The sequence below is a fragment of the Coturnix japonica genome, chromosome 9 (assembly GCF_001577835.2).
Source record: "Coturnix japonica isolate 7356 chromosome 9, Coturnix japonica 2.1, whole genome shotgun sequence".
Classification (NCBI taxonomy): domain Eukaryota; kingdom Metazoa; phylum Chordata; class Aves; order Galliformes; family Phasianidae; genus Coturnix; species Coturnix japonica.
In genome coordinates this window covers 2204990-2226019 of record NC_029524.1, presented here as the reverse complement: position 1 = coordinate 2226019, position 21030 = coordinate 2204990, and the positions used below count along the sequence as shown (strand labels likewise).

The window sequence follows — 21030 nt, the reverse complement described above, 5'->3', positions numbered from 1 at the left end:
ACTCCTCCTTCTCAGGAAAAGCTTCCAATGGAGCACAGCAACCTCTTCCACAGCAGTGTTTGTCTATATAGCTGATTTAGCTTCCAAAAATTTATAAGCTACTACTAAAACTCTTTTAGTGAATTACATGGGATTCAGAGCATCTTCTCTCACAAAGAGTATCTGCCACTTGAACAGTACGCTCAGTAGCTTTCACACCCCTCAGTAAAGACAAGCAGTGCAGATGCACTAAGTATTACTCCTCATTAATTCTGCTTCTCAGAAAATTGTTTCAAGTAGAGATGAAAAGCATTTACCAGCCATGATCTATGAAAAGCCAATGCAAAAGGTTACCAGAGCTGGCTGACTGCAATGCCTTTATCTTCATCATGCCCTATTCACAAGTACACAAGATAAGAGAAATTCTCCTTTTTCACATAGCTCTTTTTTCCTACCTTGCTAAGATAAAACTTTGTTTTCTCTTATCTGTTCACTCCAACGCTTTTTGAATATCTGAGCATATGTATGGGGCTTTTCTTGGTTTAAGGTAATAAATGAATATCTGCAAAAAATACATAATATGTGCACTTAACAGAAAGCACATGCCAAACTTTAGTTGCTCTCTGCAATCCTCATTTAGTTTCTTCTGTGTGCACTGTGATGTGTCAACCAACCTACATGGCTGTTTACGATTCTGTTGAGCTTCAATGGAACAGAATATGGCCTGGAAATGAACAGGGTCTGTGCTGGTGAAATTAGTGCATTTTGGATGTGTGCAGCTCTTGCTACAGACAATGAACTTGACTGGTAAATGCAGGAAGAAGGAGGGAGGTCATATATGAGGAATTGATGAGGACGCTTCAGACTGCTATTTTCTATCACTTCAGAGCTCCTATGAGAGTCTGGACAATCTAAACTATGTCAAAGAACGCCTGTAGCTGCACATTCTTCATTTTTCAAGCATCTACATTGGGCTACCATGAATCATTTCAAAGAAGTACAGCACACAAACAATGGTATCTGCAAGTGCACTGCCTCTACCACCTTCTTTTGGCTTTCATTAGCCCTTCTTTATTGGAGAGGATTCCATTCTCTTAGCCAAGGCTAAAATCTTGCTGCAAATATGTATCTATTATACAAAACAAAGAACTACAAGTTTCCATTTCATGAACTTCAAGAACCCTCTGAGGTACTCTGAGCCCCGCCATTAAGCAAACTGAAAATCAGGAGTAAGAAGTCAGCAACTGCAGTGCTTTAAATATTAACAGTTATCTGAAAAAACAGTCCTCCCCATAGGGAGTGGCACAAATCAGCCACAAAGCTGTGCATGGGGCAGCCAATTATACAATGGAGGTGATATCTTTATTTACAAGGCAGTTAAGAAAAATCAGCTGAAACCTTGTGCAAAAAAGCCCACAAGACATACATATATATATTTCTTATCTGGATTTGGCTATTATCAAAAAAATAAGAGAAATTATCGTGTTAAAAGGTAACTTAAAGTAAACTTAGAATAGCTGCTCAAAATGCTTTGGCAGAGGAAAGAGAGACTATACTAGAGCCTAAATCAGTGAAAGCCTGGATATGCCTGTAATAAATATAATGTAAGTGGGAACTGTCACCTCACAACTAAGAAAAGAAGAAGTGCCAGCAGCTTTCATGAGAAGGCTGGAGAAACAGCCTTTCTAGGGCAGCTCTGAGGTCATGTGAAGCTGCGTGGAATGGCAACTGGAGATGCAAACCAGGGAAAGATGAGAGAACATGCAGAGATCACGGCAGTGTTGACAAAAAATGTAGGTGGGAATGCAGAAAGAGAAACAAATAGCTGAGAAAGGTCAATAAATCCCTTGTTTCTCAACAGTGGATGTCAAGAATTCCCTATGTAGTTGAGAGAAAACAAAGGCATACCTATACAAACTTACAAAGAGCACTGAAAGACCGATAGTGAAACACAAGTGTAACTACACCCTCATCTGATACCACCTGTATACATAGACTCTTGTCTAGTAATCGCCTTGCTGTCCTTCCTACATGAAATTCTCTTGATATCCATAATAGAAATACCAAAGGGTATTTTATTTATTGTATTATGGGTCATCTGCTTGATGAATGCTCAAAAATTGAGTTACATTTTTAATCGATGGCCCTCTATAGCAGTATGTCATGGCTGTACCATTGTGCAGCAGCCTTGAGCAGCCCCACAACATATACATCAGATGAAATAAGTACACAGACATTCTGGCCAATGAAGCAGAGCTAAACCACTGGTATGTATGGCCATCTGCCTCTCCAGCTTCCTAAGCTCACCTGTGAAAATCTGCCCTCACAGAACACATTATTTTCTTCCAACTTTTGGAGTCCATTCTTTCTTTCTTTTGCTTTATACTTGCCACAAGTTTACCTCTTCATCCTTCATTCCTCTGGTACACGAAAGTACAAAACAAATGTTTCAGTTTCTTCTTCTTGAGTTTTCCTTATTAATGAGATCTCACACATGTAATTACTTTTCTTTCCCCCTAGGATTTTTATTACCCTTTTTGCTGTCATTGCAGGCCAATAAGAAGAAAATTACATGCATGTTCAAAATGCCTGCCATGTTATGCTGTTTCCATGAGATCAAAGTCTCAAAATACCTAAGGGTTAAAAACATCTTACTATACACTGCAATATCTCTCGCTGTTTCTATTCACAACTGCAAGCTCTGCTTGGCACATGCAAACAGGGAAGAGCACTACCAGGGGGTGAGGAGTGCAGACACTCGTGCTTCCCAAAAGCAGCTTGTTGCTCAGTCTCCCTTCAGAGCACTGGGAAACAAAAGCCACTTAATACGATTAATTCTTTATTACCCTGAAATAAAGCTATGGAATATCCACCTGCGCAATCATCTGTGCAAATTAAACCTAGATATAAGCCCTGCAGTTTATCTGTAACTTGTCTCATGTCTTTGATACTGAACCTGATCCCTGGAGCGTCTTTATTTTATAACCTACCTTGGTTGGAGCAAAGCCAAAGTAAGTGAGCTCAGCTCCTGTTAATACCGTAATCTAAAATAAACATACCTTACAACTAAAATCCTAATACTAATATGCATGACTTTAGATTGCACTCTACTAATATTAATCTAGTACACAACTGAGACCAATTAACTAACTTTGAATATGCTGCAATTTCTGAATGCATTTTTATCTTTTCTCCCTGAATGCATTGTTAAGCACCTCTGCAATCAATTAGTTACGTTTACCAAGCTACCATTTGTGCAGAAAAGCGTTATGTCAAAAACTAAATCAAATTTAATCTTATATCTCAATTAAGGAGGTAAAATAAACAACTGGTGTTATATATATAATACACAAAGTAACACTACAAAGTAATAGCGGCTGAAGTATCAGATAACCGGAGCAATGAAGTAATACACCAGGCTAAACCAACTGACAATTTTAATAAGCAACCATTCCTTCTCAAGACTGAATAGTTTATGGCCAACAGATACAAAGGCAGTTTGGAAACATCTTGTGAACTGCTGAACCTGGGCTCTGCTCCTGATCAGCAAACTGGTTACACCAAAGCTTTATTTGTATGCAGATACACCAGAAACATCAGGCAAAAGCTGGCTGTGACAGCTGAGTTAGTGAGACCTATGGGACTGAAGACTTGGTCACTAGGGTTACACAAATGTAGTTTCACTCTTTGATCTCAACTGATGCACTTTTTATATAGAGAGGAATACAAGGGAAAAGGTGGGTAGACAGAGCTATGAGAAGTCTTTACAAAATTCCATGTGGGACTAAGAAGATATAAATGAGAGATATGAAATGTTTGTATCAATAAACTATTTCACACACAGATATGATGTCTGGAAAAAAATCACCAAAACCCAAAACCAATCCCAAGGAATGAGCCAGTGATGTATTAGAAAACTAAACACAGTGATGTTTTCTAAACGTCACACAGCTGAAGTATAATACCTTCTACTACAGACTACCATGGAAACCAGACATCAAAATGGATTGAAAATCAGGTTGCCAGACAAGTTAACATAACTCCATGTACACACTGCAAATTAAACTCTGGTCATGTGAGTTACACTGGTAGAGAGTAAGTTGTATTTTGCATACATCACCAAGAATTCCAATCTCCAGACCAATTACAAGCTGTGGTTCTACTAATACTGTGGTGATGCTTTATTCTTTGTGTGACAAGTTTCTTTTGCTTTGATTCAAACCATTTTTGCTCCACAGTTTTCATCTTGTATTCTTCAAATCAGTTTAATACTGTGGTTCACTAATACTGTGTTGGTTCTAATAATAGCAACTGGAAGGTCGGTGTGATGTGTAACAACAACTAAAAACAAGATTAATGATATAACTTGAGAACAAAGAGCAAATTAACTCCTGCAGGTATCCTGCATGATTATGTACCATTAAGATTAAATTATTGCTAACCCAGCTGAACAGTTCAAGACAATTTGAATGTCCTATGGTTCCTTGTTAATCCAGACATAGAACTGCAGTCCTTAAAGAGATCGACTCACAGGTGGCATCAGGAACTGACTAGCAAATATTTCCTTCTTTATATCAATGGAAAGGACTTCATCTTCTGGATGCAATGCCAGCGGTAACTGCCGAAAAAGAACTACAGTCCAACAGCTGCCTGGAAAATTATGAATCAAAATGCTCTCATTCCATAAATTGATCTTCTCATAATTCAAAACTAAAAGCTATTCTGTCATTTGTCATTTATTCATTGGGCAAATAACACAGCAAGACAAAAACACAAATTTAAATGAGGGCTGCTCTGAAAGCAACACCTCCTGTTTTATGAGGTTGGCCCACGACTCCAGAAGCGCACGTTGGTGGGATGGCAGCAGAGGCCAAACCTTCCAACGAATATTGTGTTAGATGTTATTGCCGTGTGGCAGATGGCAGCAGAGGGACAGTCTGACAGATGGCGTCTGACACAGAAGTGCAGATGGAGCAAAGGTGTGTCACTGAATTCCTCCATGTGGAAAAATAGCACCCAGTGACATTCATCAGTGCTTGCTGAATGTTTCTGGAGACCAAACACTTGACGTGAGCACAGTGAGGAGGTGGGAGGTGTGTTTCTGCAACAACAGTGGTCACCTCCACTGATGCAGATTATCACGAGCACAGCATCGCTGGCGAAAATGCATAGCTAATGGTGGTGACTATGCTGAAAAACAGTGTTTTATAGCTGAGAATATGCACTATCAAATTGTGTTATAACACTCACTGTTGTAGTTTCCATGGAAATAAATAGGAGGTATTACTTTTGGAGTGACCTCCTTACTTTTTTTCTGAAGCTGAAAACAATGGGGTTTGCTATTCCTCTACTAGTAGCGACCCAGCACTATGAAACTGTGATTTAAAGTCAGGCTTTTCCATTCTGAATTGCAAAGGACAGATTTTTTCTTTCTGCTATATGGTTGTTGTTTTATAAGCAACAATACATTGCAGATCAGAAGTAACTTGTTTTCAAAGACTTGAAAGAAGGGATTTTAATGAATTCCACTATATTCCCACTTGTATTTGCTTCACAGGAACTGAGAATCTTCCACTGGCTCTATTCTCTAAGCAAAACTTCAACACAGGACATTCCTGTTACAAGACTTGGTGTTAGTGTAGAAACAATGCTCAGCAACTTGACTTGTCCAGCTAATGCTGTCAGCTCCAAAATGTTAAATAATTACCTAAGTTTCACGGCTTTTTGTTGTAGAAAACGTCTGAAGGGAGTGCTTTGAGGTCTTAGTTTGAATCTACTTCAAACAAAAGTCACAAGAAAAGTAGCTAGGGTATCAGAGAAGCTCCCTACAAATATACTGGTACACTCCATGCAGTATGAATTGAAGAGGAAACTCCATTTCTTTATGTTCATAATTTAAGAAAGAAAGAAGAGGCTCAATAAATCCAGCTCTAACTGGAAGAAATGGCTCAGGGTGTTACAAGAAGCTGTGGAAACACATCTGACCTCAACTACAGTGCTGAATTTTGCCTTTTTCTTCTTCTTAGCCATCAGGAAAGAACAGCTCAAAGGTAATTGGTAAGAACACAGAAGTAACAGTAACCTTTTGTTAATCTCAAAAGATGCTCTTCTTCTTCTCTATTAATGCGTCACCCTGAATGCCTAAATAATTAAATTGATTTGAAGAATACAAGATAAAAACTGTGGAGCAAAAATGGTTTGAATCAAAGCAAAAGAAACTTGTCACACAATTCATCAAAGAATAAAGCATCACCACCATCACCACAAAATCTCATCCAAATTATTTAGGGGGAAAAAAAACAGTAGTATTTATTTCCATCATCAAATAGATGTATAATTGTGCTCAATTTAATAAAAGAAAGGCCACTTAACAGCACTGTTAGGTCCCTCTGAAATTTCCTCATTACACAATAGCATAATTAAAGGGACTTAAATGATTTTCCATTTCCATATATATACCACACGAGGTACTTACTAATCAGCTTTGGTCTCCTGAAATGAAAATGTATCCCTTTCTTTTAATAGCTGGTCATAAAACTATTTTTCTTAACAGCTATTGTGCAGAACTGCTTTTCCACATTACTGGAAAATCTGATCAGTCCATGATTGACATGTCATTAGCTCACTTAAGGATGTCCTATTTGGAGATCCGTGATTGTTCTTTCCAGGCAATTTTTAGTATTTTTTTCAGCTGTTTTTACTGCTTGAAATGGAACTGGTTCTGCGTTTTGCTGCATCCCTTTCTCTAGCTGGATGATACAGAAACCTCTTGTAACAGGTGTTCTGTGGTGATCCAATTTACCACCTCGCACAGCGGTGTAAGCAGAACCCCAATGCAACCTCTGAAGGAAAATGTTTGAGCAGCAATATTTAAGACATGAAACTTTCACAGCTACCCAGACAAAACTTTTAAGAGCCACCACTCCACAATGTTGTTAATTTTTTTAAACTACTGTCACTCTTTGCTGATATTTTAGTAAAGTATTACCTCTACCACTTCCAAGGAACTGCTTGTGATACTTAATGGTTCGATTCATAAAGCTGGCTGTATTCTCTGCCCAGAGTCTGAGCTGGGAATAAACATGGCAGCAGCAAATTTATTCATGTCCTACTGAATTAGATCTGAAGTAGAATTTGTTTTAGTGGGTTTAGAGTCTAATAAGATCATATTTCAAATAACATTATCAGCTACATTTATGTATGGTCAACAAGAACATTGCTGACTGTATCTATACAACTAAATAAACTTTCATTCCCAAAAGTTTCTGGAATTCCTAGGCCCTTTTTCCATGATCGTGTTTTCTAAATCACAACAACTCACAAGCAACCTGCATTTGCTTCAATAATAAATGAATAACAGGGATTGTGACTACATGGCTATATGAAAGGTATTTCAAAAGATGATGTTATGACTTTACAGGGATTTGTTTCTGCAACAGGTGCCGCCTATTAAACTCAGCAGGCTGCTCCTGAGAGAAAAGATTTTCTCATCAGTCCAAGGTGTTTTAACTTTGTTACTCCCAAATTCAGCCCTTTATGAAATTGAGTAGTTTCAAAATGAAATGCTACAGATGGTGAGTATGAATATCAGTTGTTCTGAGCTAAAATTTAACCTAATGGCATTAACTGAAAGAGGAGACAAACATTTCTACTGATGTACCCACTTCTCTCTTGATGACAAGTTATCCAAGAACTGGGATCATCTTTGCTTACTTAAGCAAAGGCACAGACAGTGCTGGGAAGGCTGCTCCTCAGTGTTCCTGCAGGAGTTGATCATACTTTTGTTTGATGCCCATTTCTATTCTCCCAGGTAGCCTCAAAATTTGTGCTATGCTTCTTGCTTGAAGCAAAAAAGAACAAGACAACATGGAGTTAAAGGACACATATAACAGTTTTCCTGAAATAGATTTGATCCTTGTCACACCACAATATGTCATAACTACCCATTAAGAGGAGGAGGAAAGGTTAAAGCTCATCTGGTCATGATTCAGCTTAAAGAAGACTGAGGGAATAGATTGATGTAAAGAGCTAAGAAGGTAAGCAGTATTAACAAGTAATTACTATAGCCTTTAGTTTCCTTAATGCAAGAGAAGAGAGAATCAAAATTACAGTGTAACCTGAGAGATAAGTCATTTTTTGAACTTAATTCCTACCCTTCGCCTGCAGTCAGATTTCAGCTTCAGCAGAAAGCGCATGTCTTGAAAGACAAGAGATGTGTGGAGCCTTTGTATCTGTCATCTGTTAAGAAAGCACTGAGATCTAGTGGTATTTGATGGCTTTTTATAATTAGTTTCTGTCTTAACAGAAAGAACTTCTGAAGTCATTAAAAAATAACAAAATCTAGAGAATGTATTTAAACATGGATAAAGAAGAACTCATACACAGGCATAATTTGCTTGTACGTCTTAGAGGAGTACTGCCCCCAAAACAACCCTACACTGATCTGGCTTTTTGTTCTTTTAAATGTTTACTTCATAAGGTTTCCTCCTATAAAAAATTCATGATACAGAAAACAAACGGAGCATAAATACAGAGAAAATTATAGAGATCCAGTAAGACAACAACTATTCTGAATCCTTAACATCAGGAGGTATTTATTGGTCTCCTCTTTGAAAACAGCTGTAGCACCGAAGCATCATCACTTATCTGCAAGAGACTCCTCACACAGGGACTTCGTAATCACGGGAACTAGAGTTTTCCTGGTCCACTTGTATGGAATTTAATGAATATGGCAGAAAACAAGTGGTAACATCAGAAAGCCTTGTACAACTTGTGCTCACTTGTACAGCTTATCCTCAGCAAGCACTACCAGAAATGTTACACCTATTAAATTCAAGTGGTACACAAGGGCAGAACGTAAACTTTGTCCCACACTTACAAGGAGCAATTTCGTCTTCAGCAGAGATTTGAACGCATGATACAGCAGATATTACCTGTCAAGTATTTTGTACAAACATTCTAACCTTACTTATCTTCACTTAAAGAAACAAACTGATGAGGGATTTAATGTAGCTCTGGGAATCAGATCTGCTTTCCACCCAAGCCAGGTTTATAATTTGCATCTTATTTTCACTTAGAATTTTGTAAGCTTTCATTTCATGATAAATACACTGTAAGAATGACCCTGAGGCTCAGAATCAAGATGTGTGAAGTTCAGATCTGGTTCATCTACACCACAGATAAAATTAAGAAGAAAATAAAGTCACTTCCATTCTTCAGTCCTACCTGCATATTCCTGAATGCAGACAGCAGAATCTTTTAAGTGCCTAATATAGGTATTGGGGGTGTATTTTTATATCTGTATACTTTGCATAGGAAATATTTTGTTAAAACTTGATATCACCAGGACTTAAATCATATAAGATTATACAAATTTAAGAAGAGAGAAAGTATTTTACCACATGCCAAAGCCAGTAACATTTCCCACTAACAATTCTGCAGTTCCTTATGTAAAGACAGCGGGTAGGAAATGATGCTTATCATCCTGCCTTCTTTCAGTGCTCAATAACATCCATCTATAAGATCAGTGTTATACCACTGGCCACAAAACAAAATTCTGTGCAAGTAAGCAATGCATGACTGATTCTTTTTAACCCAAAACATTATTCTATTTACAACATCATATCCTTATTAAAACATTATGAATCAAAGCAAATGTTACTATTTCCTGGCTAATTTGCTTTCTGAAATCCTGCCCAAGAGCAAAGCAAGCAGTTGTTTCTTCATTTGTTTTGCCAGATTATATAATGGACACATCACAGTGCTTTTTCCTGTTCTTAGCCTTCAATTTCCTTTGGCGAAATATAAATCCATTAGCTTGCTCCATACCCTTAATTAAGAGCAAGGAACATTAATAAAAACCAAGATGAGCATGCATCTTGGACTCACACACACCGGCTCCTCAATCCTGCACTTGTTGATTCAGTTTCTATCATTTGATCACAACATTTTTCAGAGCATCTGGCAGGAATGTGTGAGGAACAACGAGAGATGAAAAGCTCCAAGCAAAAGGGTGCGAATCCCTAAATGCCTGATTCACAAAGAAGACCTCGGCAATAAACATCCTGCTGTGCACAGAATTCTTAGTCAGATTCCTGCTTTCTTGCCATTATAAAAAGGCAACTCTAAAGCCCACTAGCAGTCAGGGCTGACAGGTGGCAGTATGAACATTTTTCATTAACATCTGATTCCACAAAAAGAGCTAAGTGAAGCTTCTGAAGGGGGAAACAAGACATGAGAAACTTCAGAAAAAGGAAACCCACTAATTTCCCTGACCAACAGCACTACTCCTAAAATCAACTTCAGTGTGCCATATCGCATAACTTTTTTGAAGGGACAGCCCTTTAAAATCCAGACAAGGCTGTCACACAAAGCAATCAACAGTGAGGGTATTTCATCAGCTTTGTTCCTTCAGTAACTGGTGTCCCAAAGCTGTTCAGCACTTGGTAAGGCTAGCAGAGGATGCAGTACTCAAATCACTTCATAAAACCCTCTCAACAATTTGCAAGTCTCTGGCTTACCTATTAGAAAAGAAATAAAAGGGAGAGAACAACCTGCAGTAATTTTGCTATGTACTTAAAAGTAGTCAAGAGTTCTCCCCTTCCACATGTGAGTGACCTTTGTTCCTTCAAAAGAAAGCTTCCTCTCTTAAATGAACCCGATAGATTGCTTTGTCCTTCACAGCTTATGAGGCGGTTTCAGCCACTAATTGCTTCTGGTTAAGGAAAAATATACATTTATTCTGCAGGTATGGCTCTCAGCCTTTAAAATCCAGGAAGATCAGAGTACTTATGGGGTTTTCTGTTTGTTTTGTACCAATAACAGAAGGCAAAAGCAGACAGCAATGCAGATACACAAATCCACGGAGCTCCAGAAATGGAAACAGCCTGGTTGTCATAGCAGCAGAGCATGCTACCTGAGCTAATTACTCAGTCTGAGAGGCAGAGCTAATTAGCCCAGAAGCAGCATCACACTGACACAGATCCTTCTGGGACCCGGACACACATCCTGCTGATGAGACAGTTCAGCTTACTTGCAGATAGCGCTAAAGAAAACAAGAGTTCCTTCAAGTAAGAAAGTAATGGAAAAGAGCTCTAAAACTAACAGAAAACTGACACTGAGCAGCAACTGCACTGCAGAGAAGGACAGCTGTGTCTGCACTGCTACAGACCACACCACCAAATCCGTACAGGCAAACTCAGACACACACACTTATTGCCTCCAGTCAAGTGGAAGCTCCTTAAGCAAACAGTTTATCACTCCCACAGCCTAAATTCTACAAGCTCCCTGTTATTTGAGAATGAAAACTGCTACGCTTAGTTTCTGGCAGACCCAGAAGGCAGCAAATACAACACCCATGTTATGGGCTGTGAATGCTGTAGAAGACAAGTATTACCAAGCAAACAAACCTCCCCAGGACTGGAAACAGCATTTATTTACCGTCTTTCCCAAAGTAAAAGCTTTATAAAAACGGAGCACTAACTTTTCCATCTTTTGAAGCCACTATCTAACAGGAGATCTTCCCTCTAGAAAACAAACGGCATTTTAAAGTGGGAGGAAACAAGAAAATGTATTAATTGATTTGCCAGTTCTTGTCAGCCATTCTTCTTTCAAAGAAATAGCACAAAGCATCACAAAGACAGCATCAACCAAGTGTCAAAGGCAAGATTTTTGCTGGAATACTTTAAGGAGAGCAAGATAAGGAAAACTTGAACTGCTTTCACATTTTTGTTGTCAAAATCAGCAAAGGCAATAAACATAAATGTTGAGTGGGCAAACTAGTGGAAAAATAGTGTAAAGAACTACTTTAGCCCCTTTGAAAATCTAATTATTGGATGGAGATGCTTTTGCTAGCTTAGCAGGACAACCACTTCATTCATACTCAGTCACCTTTAAAATATAGATTTTTATAGATTTTAATAATGGAAAGATTATTGAAGTCATGCTGAACATAATTCTCTCATGTTCTAATTGTCATTATTGCACAAACCACAACACATTATACAGAAAGTAACTGAATAAATACTCCAAAGTGCTGACAAAGGATAAGCAGACACTTGAACGTTTGGTTAATTTTTATTGAGAGTTACACACATCTGACATGTTAGGCTGCACAATCCACAACATTTTCCACTTCTGAATAATTTATGCAACGTGACTGTTTATTCCTATTTACAAGAGGTCACTTCTCATTTAGGGAAAATCTCTAAGCAAAACTGAAGGATGCCAAAACTCACCCCAGCGTATGTGCTGCCCAATAGAATGGAATAAATGTGCAAAAATCACCACTTCTCTAATCATAAATATTTGTGTCAGCTTCAATACTGTTGCTAAATAAATCTATTAAGTTTGATACCTAAACAGTCCCTAATTGAAGTCAGAACAGGTGTCTACTCTTCAGCTATTTACAGCTTTTGAAATAAATGTCAACCTCGGTGTATTTCACGTATATTTAGATATATTTTTATTTGCTAACTCAGTGTCACTTTCAAGGCTCTCTGAGGAGCCTCCTCCCAAGTTTGTTGTTGCTCTCCTTCCTTCAAGTCAATACTCACAAATTTAGATCTGTTAACAGTTAGCATTTAGATCAGATTTGAACTTCAGATAGAAATTAAAATGTCATAAAACAGATTATGTGCTCTTCCAGTGAAAAAGAACCTTTGGTCTACCTCACACAAACACAGAAAATGGCCAGATTTCCATATCTCATTTTCTGTAAGGGTAGCTTACTACATGTCTTACCCTAAGTGGCCTATCAAGGAAATCCACCATCTTGTGGTAAAGCTTTTACTTTCAATACTGTGCAAGCAGGCTTGCAGCATGAGAGTGGGAAGGCATGGCTGGGAATGGCAAAGAACAGAGCTGTCTGTCAGGGTTTTAACCCTCTTAACAGCTGCGACTGCACCCACTGCAAAAACACCAGCACAGAAATAAATCCCTTCACCACCACACTATAAGGCCAAAGGACAAGTCATCTTTGTCTCCTCTTTCCTGCCCTTGCTGTTTGAAACTAAAGGGCCACTATGGTAAACTCAGCAGAGATATCCCTGTGAGTGCAGAACAGAATACTGAGAACTGATAAAACTGTACCATAAATCCAACAAACAAAAATATAAAACCCATGAACAGCATAAAAATTAAACACCATCAGCCTCTTGAAGTGCTGTGCTTCACAGCCGATAATGGATAGCTTTTCTGGGGAGCAGCTGCTCCAATAGCATATGGTTGACAGCGAGCACTCAGCCGGCGTCAGTCAGTAACAACACATTTAAAAATGCAATTCTTCTGAGATTCTAAGTGTTGCTTTATCCAATAAGGAAATGTAGGAATTAGAAGAGCAGCCAAGGAATGAAGGTGTACAAGTCTGGTCTTTTTCACATACACCTTTAAAAAAGAGTGGTAAAAATAAAAAAAGCAAATAGAGTTCAACCACTTTCACATAAGCAGCCAAACAAGTATGGAAAATATTTCAGGTAATCTGTGTGAGAAGCACAAACACAGGCTAGTATCCTAAACCCCAAGCTTCGTTCCATCACTTCTGTCTTTCCTACCATCCATAAATGAATTTATTTTGTTAAGCTACATAAAAAGGTTTGCTGAAGCTACTGTTGGCTTACATTTCTTTCACTCTGATGCTTTTACCTGTACCTAGGACTTCTCCTTATACTTAAGATGGAAGGAAATGGACTTCTGACTAAATCACTGGATGGTCTGACAATATTTACACGTTAGTTACAAAGTGAAAGAAAAGTATTTTGGAAGTTATTTTCAATAATACTCAAGGCAAATAATACGAAACATCATTAAACTATTAACAGTTTGGCTCTGGGTGCTACAGACAGTGGAGTTTTGTCTTTCACTCTTTTCAAGGTTGAGTTAACTGTAAAATGACAATACACGAAAAATTCATTAGAAAGCATATTGGAGCAAGAGAATACTACAAAGAACAGCCCATGCTAGATAAACGGAGACTGAATAAATAGGGTACAGAAGACTATCCACTGGCTGCTGACTTGATACGGTATTACAGAAGAAAAATTAAGACTGGTGCTTCTGAGAGAAAAAAAATGAAAAACCAAAAAGCCAAGAACAACTTCTTTCTTCCTATTTGAAGGCAACCCAAGCCTGACTCCCTCCTCTTCAGTTAAAAAAGGCTTATTTTCCTAGAGAAAGAGAAAGAGAAAGGCAGTTGAAGTATAGTTACACACACTAATTCTTGTAATAAAAAAATTAGGAAGAAAGAGAAAGGGGAAGTAAAGATACGCCTACCTTGATTAACAGATCTTTTGTCTCCTTTCGCTGGTGATCAGAGTGTCTCTGTGAGGATTTGTACACTTTAGGATGACGACAAGAAAGTGAGAAAAAGAAAGGGTATGCCCTTGACAAACAAGCCTTGATAAAATTATTCCTGAACGTAGACAATATTTCTGTACAAACCATGCATACACAGAATACCTCCACATGCCTCTCACAACTGTATCAGCATTTTCACTAATACACACTTGCATGACTGTCAGATTGATTCTATACAACTTGTTTCCAACGTTCTGTACCTCGACATCCTGAACACTGGATAAAGAAGTTGATTAAATCCAGAAGTGCTATGTCCCTGTCTTGTTTATATGATTCAATCCAGTCGTCCACCACGGACTGTCAAGAAAAAAAGAACACTTATCAGACACTCTTAAAGAAACATTTTATTAAAGGCAACTTATTTATTCGTTTCAGAGTAGAAGTTCAGAACTGAGAATTTATTTTACATAATTATATGCATGTACAAACACAGAAATCTATACACCTTCTCTCAGGGTGGAGACAGAACAAATATTGTTAGAGAACAGAACTATATGCACTGTTTTCTGTATTATAATCACATAAAACATAGATTCAAATTCAAGTTACTTTAATTCCTGCAAAATTTTACTTGCAGTATTTATCCAATTTCACACTTGTGTTAAAAAAACGAATACTACGATTACATACAGAAGGACCAACATGCATGCCCAGAAAACTAATGAGCAGAAATCATTTGGGGATAAAAAAAATGAATTTACACTGCATAATGAACATGTCAATATTTATAAAGGTCTGAATATCAATCATTCAGGAACACTGAATATAGTTCAAGAAGACAGAATGAAATGAAGAATATTTTGTAAACAAAACCAAGTTACAGAAGTTGTTTTTATAGTGGTTGAAAGTCATTAAGCCACGTGAGTCACAGTATATGAGGTGGAGTCGGTTTCAAACTGCACTAACTATATATAGTCAGGAGATACTTTGATAATCACCCATAAGCAGGCACAACACATGGTCATTACTATGAATAACAGCAGGGAAGAGGACAGAAAGCACACAGGTGTTGAGGTTTGTCACTTATTAATCTCTGGGGACACAGAATGTGCTTCAGTGGCTTGATGAAAATATTCACTAAGTGAATTTTATCAGTCAACATAAAGGTGCAATCACATCACTGGAAAGAGCTTATAGCAGATATACATCAGCTGAAACGAATGGAGTGATGCATAGTGAGTGGCAAAGCCTATAGCTGCTTCCCTTAAGCTTTGCCCTTCAGTTCTGACTACAGAACGATCGATGCTGGGGAGAGCCATGATTTTTAAACCTCCCAAAGTCACTAAAAGGAAGCAACAAGGAAGAATCAAACAAAGGAACAGTGGTGATAATTTTAAAACTATCGTAAAAAAGCAAGAGGATTGTGTGGGTTGAGTGAGGTCTGTCTACAGCATTGCAAGTATGACTTCTTGTATCAGTCTCATGATACACAGTATTATTAACTCTCTATTCTGACTTCCTCAATTAACACAAACAGGGGCTGTAGTGAATTGTGCACGCTTAATGTAACTATGCTATCATGTTATGATACTACGTTTTACTCATTTCATTAAGAGAAAAACAATCTTTCCTGTTCTCCTGTTCCACCAGGAGAAGCTTGATTAGGCTTTTGGAGCATACCTGACAAATGGATTATTGTATTTTGGAGTATGGGTTCATATTGTATTTCTGTCTATGTACTTGCAAGAACAGCATCTGCCAAATTAGCCAATATGCTCCATCTTTAACACAGATCACTACACTTGCTCTTATCCCAAGTCAGGATGAGACCATCAGCAGTTATTCCACAACCAGTGTAAATCCCCATGCATCCCAATTGCCGGAAAACTAAGTTTTTGGAGGTTTTGTCTACCAGCACACTCACACACACGCACAGTAGAAGAAACTCCAGAAGCATTGGCTATCTGCTCCTCAAAAGGAAACAAAAAAGGAAGATTTGGCTCAAATTAATCTTGCTGAGAAAACGCAAAGCAATTCAGAATGCTTCACTATTATTTCAGCATGAATTCAGACCCATTCCCCTTATTATTATTCCATCTGCAGAATTCCCCCCAGCACATAAAAACAAATACAGTTGAGTGTAAAAATTTTTTACTAAAGCAAATATTGACAAAGCTTAATGACCAGCCTGCTGGGGAACTGACACAACATTTGTTTGAACAGCGTTACTATCAGAACAGCATGCAATTGCCAGCTTAAAAAACAGTGGCTGGGCCCAGCCAGTTACAGGCTCTGGCCCAACAGGCCTCACCCAATCGGTTAACAACTCACTGATACTTCTAGTCACTCTCCCAGACTCTTAATCTACAGCTCAGAAGTGTCCTGGTCTATGAATACTGTTCCACACACTTCATTTTTATTGTAAGGAATGCATCTGTGAACCAGAAAACTTTGCCATTGACACCATTTGGCTGCAGCATGTCTCAAGTGTTAAACTGTCCACCGCAAAAGAAAAAACAAGAGTAACTTCTGTTTTAAATTTGCCAGGAGCCACTTGTACTCAATGCCACCTCATTCTTACAGAATTCTTACACTCCCCTCCAGCCCAATTTACATCTCCCTTGCTTCCATCACATTCTCCACTTGCCATCTCTCAGGCAGAAGCACCCTACTCAGTGCTGTTGTGATTTGCACAGAAGCACTGCCATATTTTTATCTTTGCTCTCAACACGTTCTGAAGTTTACTATCTTTCTTTTTCAGCCTGGCAAATCTCAAATGACTTTTATGCATTAGTATCTAGTTCTCAGCCAGGGACTGTGTTCCACCCACAGCCCAATTGCACTAAAACCTTCCCTGTAGAAGCAAGGCTGACCTGAAAGATTCCTTTCCAACTTCAATTTCACTCCTGGTTCTTGCTATGACATTCTGCCCCTTCAGCTATACCACTGCAAGTGCTTCTGCACTGTGCTATGAATTACATCAGTGAACCCATCTGGATTAAAAAAGAGGATGCAGAGGGAGACTGGGAGGAAGATTTTCCCATTTTGATTCTACTTATTTCAAACAGTTTTTTTGTTTGTAAAAAGCTCATCCAAATTGTAGCATCAGTTCAACTCAGTGACCTTCTGCTTTTCTTTTTTCTTGGTCTTTTCATGTAACTACAATTAGTGAGGGATGAACTATGGCCTTGAGCACTAAGCACCCAGTCTGTCCTAGCTAGTACAGCACTTGCTGTGCTAAGCTGAGAACCATGATGCAATTCAAAGAACAGAGACAAGCAGAAAACCTCAAGTCCCATGGACCAGGCAAGAAGCACTGCAGAGTCTCCAGCACAAGCAGCAAATAAAGAGAAACAGTAAATCAGAAGTAATGCTTAGAACAGGGACAGCAGACAAAGACTGCTTCTTGTACCACCTGGACCTAGCAGAAGACCAACAGCAAAACTGACCTAAAACTTCTTATGTTTGGGTATGATTTGCCTCACCTTAATTATGTGCACAGCACACAAAGTCTTAAACTCAACACAGTGTGTATATGTTCATTATGCAATGGCTGCTCTGAAAGCAATGCCTCCTTTTTTATGAGATTGGCCCATGATACCAGAGGCCACATGTTGGTCGGATGGCAGCAGAGGTTGAACCTTCCCTACAGTATTCTGTTCCATCTTGCTGCCACGTGGCAGATGGCAGCAGAGGGGCAGTCTGACAAATGGTGACTGACATGGAGGTGCAGATGAAGCAAAGATGTGTCACTGAACTTCTCCATGTGGGAAAAAAGAAAACACAGTGATATTCACTGACGCTTGCTGAACACTTCTAGACACCAACAGTGGACATAGCGCAGTGAAGGGTGGGCAGCACTCTCCAGCAGCAGCAACAACTATCAGCTCTGCTGGTGCAGATTATTATGAGTGCAGCATGCAGGTTCTTGCCCGTTGCTGGCAAAAATGCATAGCTGATGGCGGTGCTTATGTTGAAAAAGAGTGTTTTGTAGCTGAGAATTTGCTCCATCACATGGTGGTATGCTTCTCATGGTTGTACTTTCCATGGAAAGAAACAAGAGGCATTACTTTTGGAGCAACCTACAGACTTACATGTATATATCTAGCCAATATTCAGTAAAATCAACAGTACAATTAATCTGTTCAGAACAGGAATACACTGTGAGGCAAGATAAGTCCTGCTAAATGCTGCTCATGATGACACCAAGCAGTGCTCCGCTGGCTGCCTGGGGAGGTGGGGTAACCAGAGGCACCAATACACAGCCACACAAACCATGCTCACTGATCCTGGAACATGAGGGGGGGAAGTATTTCCAGTGGGTCAAAATGGAAGTAAGACCCGCAGATCTACATAATTCAACCCCTCATACACATTTGGCATGATTATTCGTAAGGCTTTTTTTTAGGGATTACAGTTTAAGGCAACAGGAGATAATGAAGCCAGACTACATATGTTACAACAGTTGGAACCTAATCAAACTGTTAACTTCTGATGTAACAGAAAAGAGCTTTAAACCAGAAAACATTAGGATGAAAAAAAAGATACATTTCAGACCCAAAATAAGGACAAATACCAACAGAAGCAAGAAAAAACAGCAGGAATCCAAAAACTGGGAAAAGAGGTTGAATGGAAAGAAAAAGAAATTGGGCAGGCAACAGTGCAGCAATGGGTGCAACAATGGATCACTGCCGGAAAAGGAATTTGTTTGCATAGATGGAAAGACTCCCATTAAAAACAAGGACCTCTTGCTGATAGTCCACAGGTTAAAACTAACCCTTCCAAATGAACTGATCTTGTTAGTACTCTCACTCCAACCATCCCATTTCCAAGGGTATCTCAGATATAAGCAAACAAACTACACGATCAATTCTCATAGCAACAACTCATTTCCTGGCCCCTTCCCTGTCATCCCCCCCCCAGATTCAGAACTGATGTTGGAGCGAAGGCACCAGGTGATGAAAGGCTCAGAGAGCTCTTTGGAAAAGAGGCAGCTGTAAGTCAGCTCCATCCAGCAGAATTCACTCCAAAGTCTTGTTGCCTACTTCAGCAAAACACTTAGGAAAGCTGGCACAAACAGACTGCATGAGTTGTGCTGGTGGTACCCATCAGCTGCCAGATGTTGTTACCTTCAGATGTAGTAGAGAACGTTGATCTACCATATGGAAAATAACACTTAACTGGATAAATTCAGCATTCCTGGGAAGCATGACATCCATAGTACAAGTTCTCCAGGTTCAGGAAACCAATGCTTTCAAGATCACCAAATGCAATGAATGTATACAGCAAGGAAAAGGCCCTTGACAACATTATGATGGACAGCAAATGAGAAAGCACATGAAAAACTCTCTAGCTTCTCATTTTCATTACCAGATTGGAGTAAGCAATTGACCCAATACCACATGACCACTTCTAGTGCTTTGCCCTAAGAAAGCAGCCATGTGTGCACACACACATCCATATATAGAAGCTACAGATACACACAGATGCAACACAACTAAGTCAGTTACTGCAATAGGTCCATGCTACAGAAACGAATGTTTTCCAGTACTTCCTTAACTTTAAAATGCTTCCATTCTTATGAGAGCTGAGAGAGGAATCAAGGTCTTCTGCTAATAACAGTTGATATATTATGAATAGGGGGTCAATACAGAGATTTTATAAATTTCATAGCTGCTTTTCATTATCTCAGATACCAAAACCTGCCGCATAGCAGTGTTGGAAGACAAGATTTAACAAGGTTAGTAAGTAAAAAATAAGAAGCTTAAAGAAAATTAAGGAAGCAACAAAACAGATCCACAATCTGAATAAGTAATTTAAAATCAATCATGGGATCTTTACAGATGTACTGACCTTCACATCTCTATAAATCAGAACACTTTTTATTCCTGAGAGGAATAACAGGTTTAAATGCCAGTAAAAGCTAAAGTCTGAGGCAGTGAATGAAAAAAATGAAACTCATTATCTTATTACCTGCTGGAGGCTTTTCAGCTATGAATCAATTTCATATTCCTACAGTGCAAGAACATTACAACACTCAGAAGCATTACGTGCTGGAGGAACCATAGGGACTAACTGCTGATGATACTTGGCTAGCTCATGTAAATTAGCACGGTCTCCCTAAATATTAATGAAAGCTCATTTCATAAAGCTATTTCACAATTTAAATTAAGCAACAATTTGGCAGCAGTGCTACCAGCAGAAAGCACGCACTATATCCAAAGGGGGCGTTCACATGAAAGATCTGAGTCTACTGTACACTGAGGCAAATAATAATAAGGAACAGTTCAATAATTCGCTATATCATACAACTGATCACGGACATGCTTCACTTACATTGAATGCAATGGACAAAATATGACTTGGGGATGAGTGCACGGTGTTTGTACTGAAGGTACAAAACATAGAATGAAAGCATACAGTGTGGCTTACACTGAGGTCTTCTGCCAACAATTAATCAAAAGAAATGCAAAGCTTACAGAAACAGAAGCACAGTGAAATTATGATTTCAGTCACCTGTATAAAGAACAGCCTCAAGAAAAGGTAAAAGCTAGGATACACACTTTAACAAGGGGTGAGAATAACTTAAAATAACAGTGAAAATAAGAATATAGGGAAAGAAACCGAGGTACAAAAGACTTGGAATGTTCTATATAAAGTCCTCAAAGTAAACCTACATCCTTCCCTTCCCTTCCCTCCCCTCTCCTTCCCTTTCCCTTTCCTTTTCCCTTTCCCTTTCCCTTTCCCTTTCCCTTTCCC

The 21030-nt window shown here is 38.8% G+C and overlaps 1 protein-coding gene across 5 annotated transcripts in view; it reads right to left on the bottom strand.

The window, feature by feature from the left end:
- The window catches only part of STAG1 (stromal antigen 1), a 150080-nt gene that overhangs the window by 75956 nt on the left and 53094 nt on the right, over window positions 1–21030 (bottom strand). For 4 of the 5 annotated variants that reach the window (XM_015870971.2, XM_015870970.2, XM_032446719.1 and 1 more), the window contains one exon: window positions 14532–14628. The exons of the other annotated variant lie outside the window; for it this stretch is intronic. In XM_015870971.2, the coding sequence (XP_015726457.1) occupies window positions 14532–14628 (97 nt within the window). The remainder of the gene's footprint in view (window positions 1–14531; window positions 14629–21030) is intronic. 5 annotated transcript variants of the gene reach the window in all.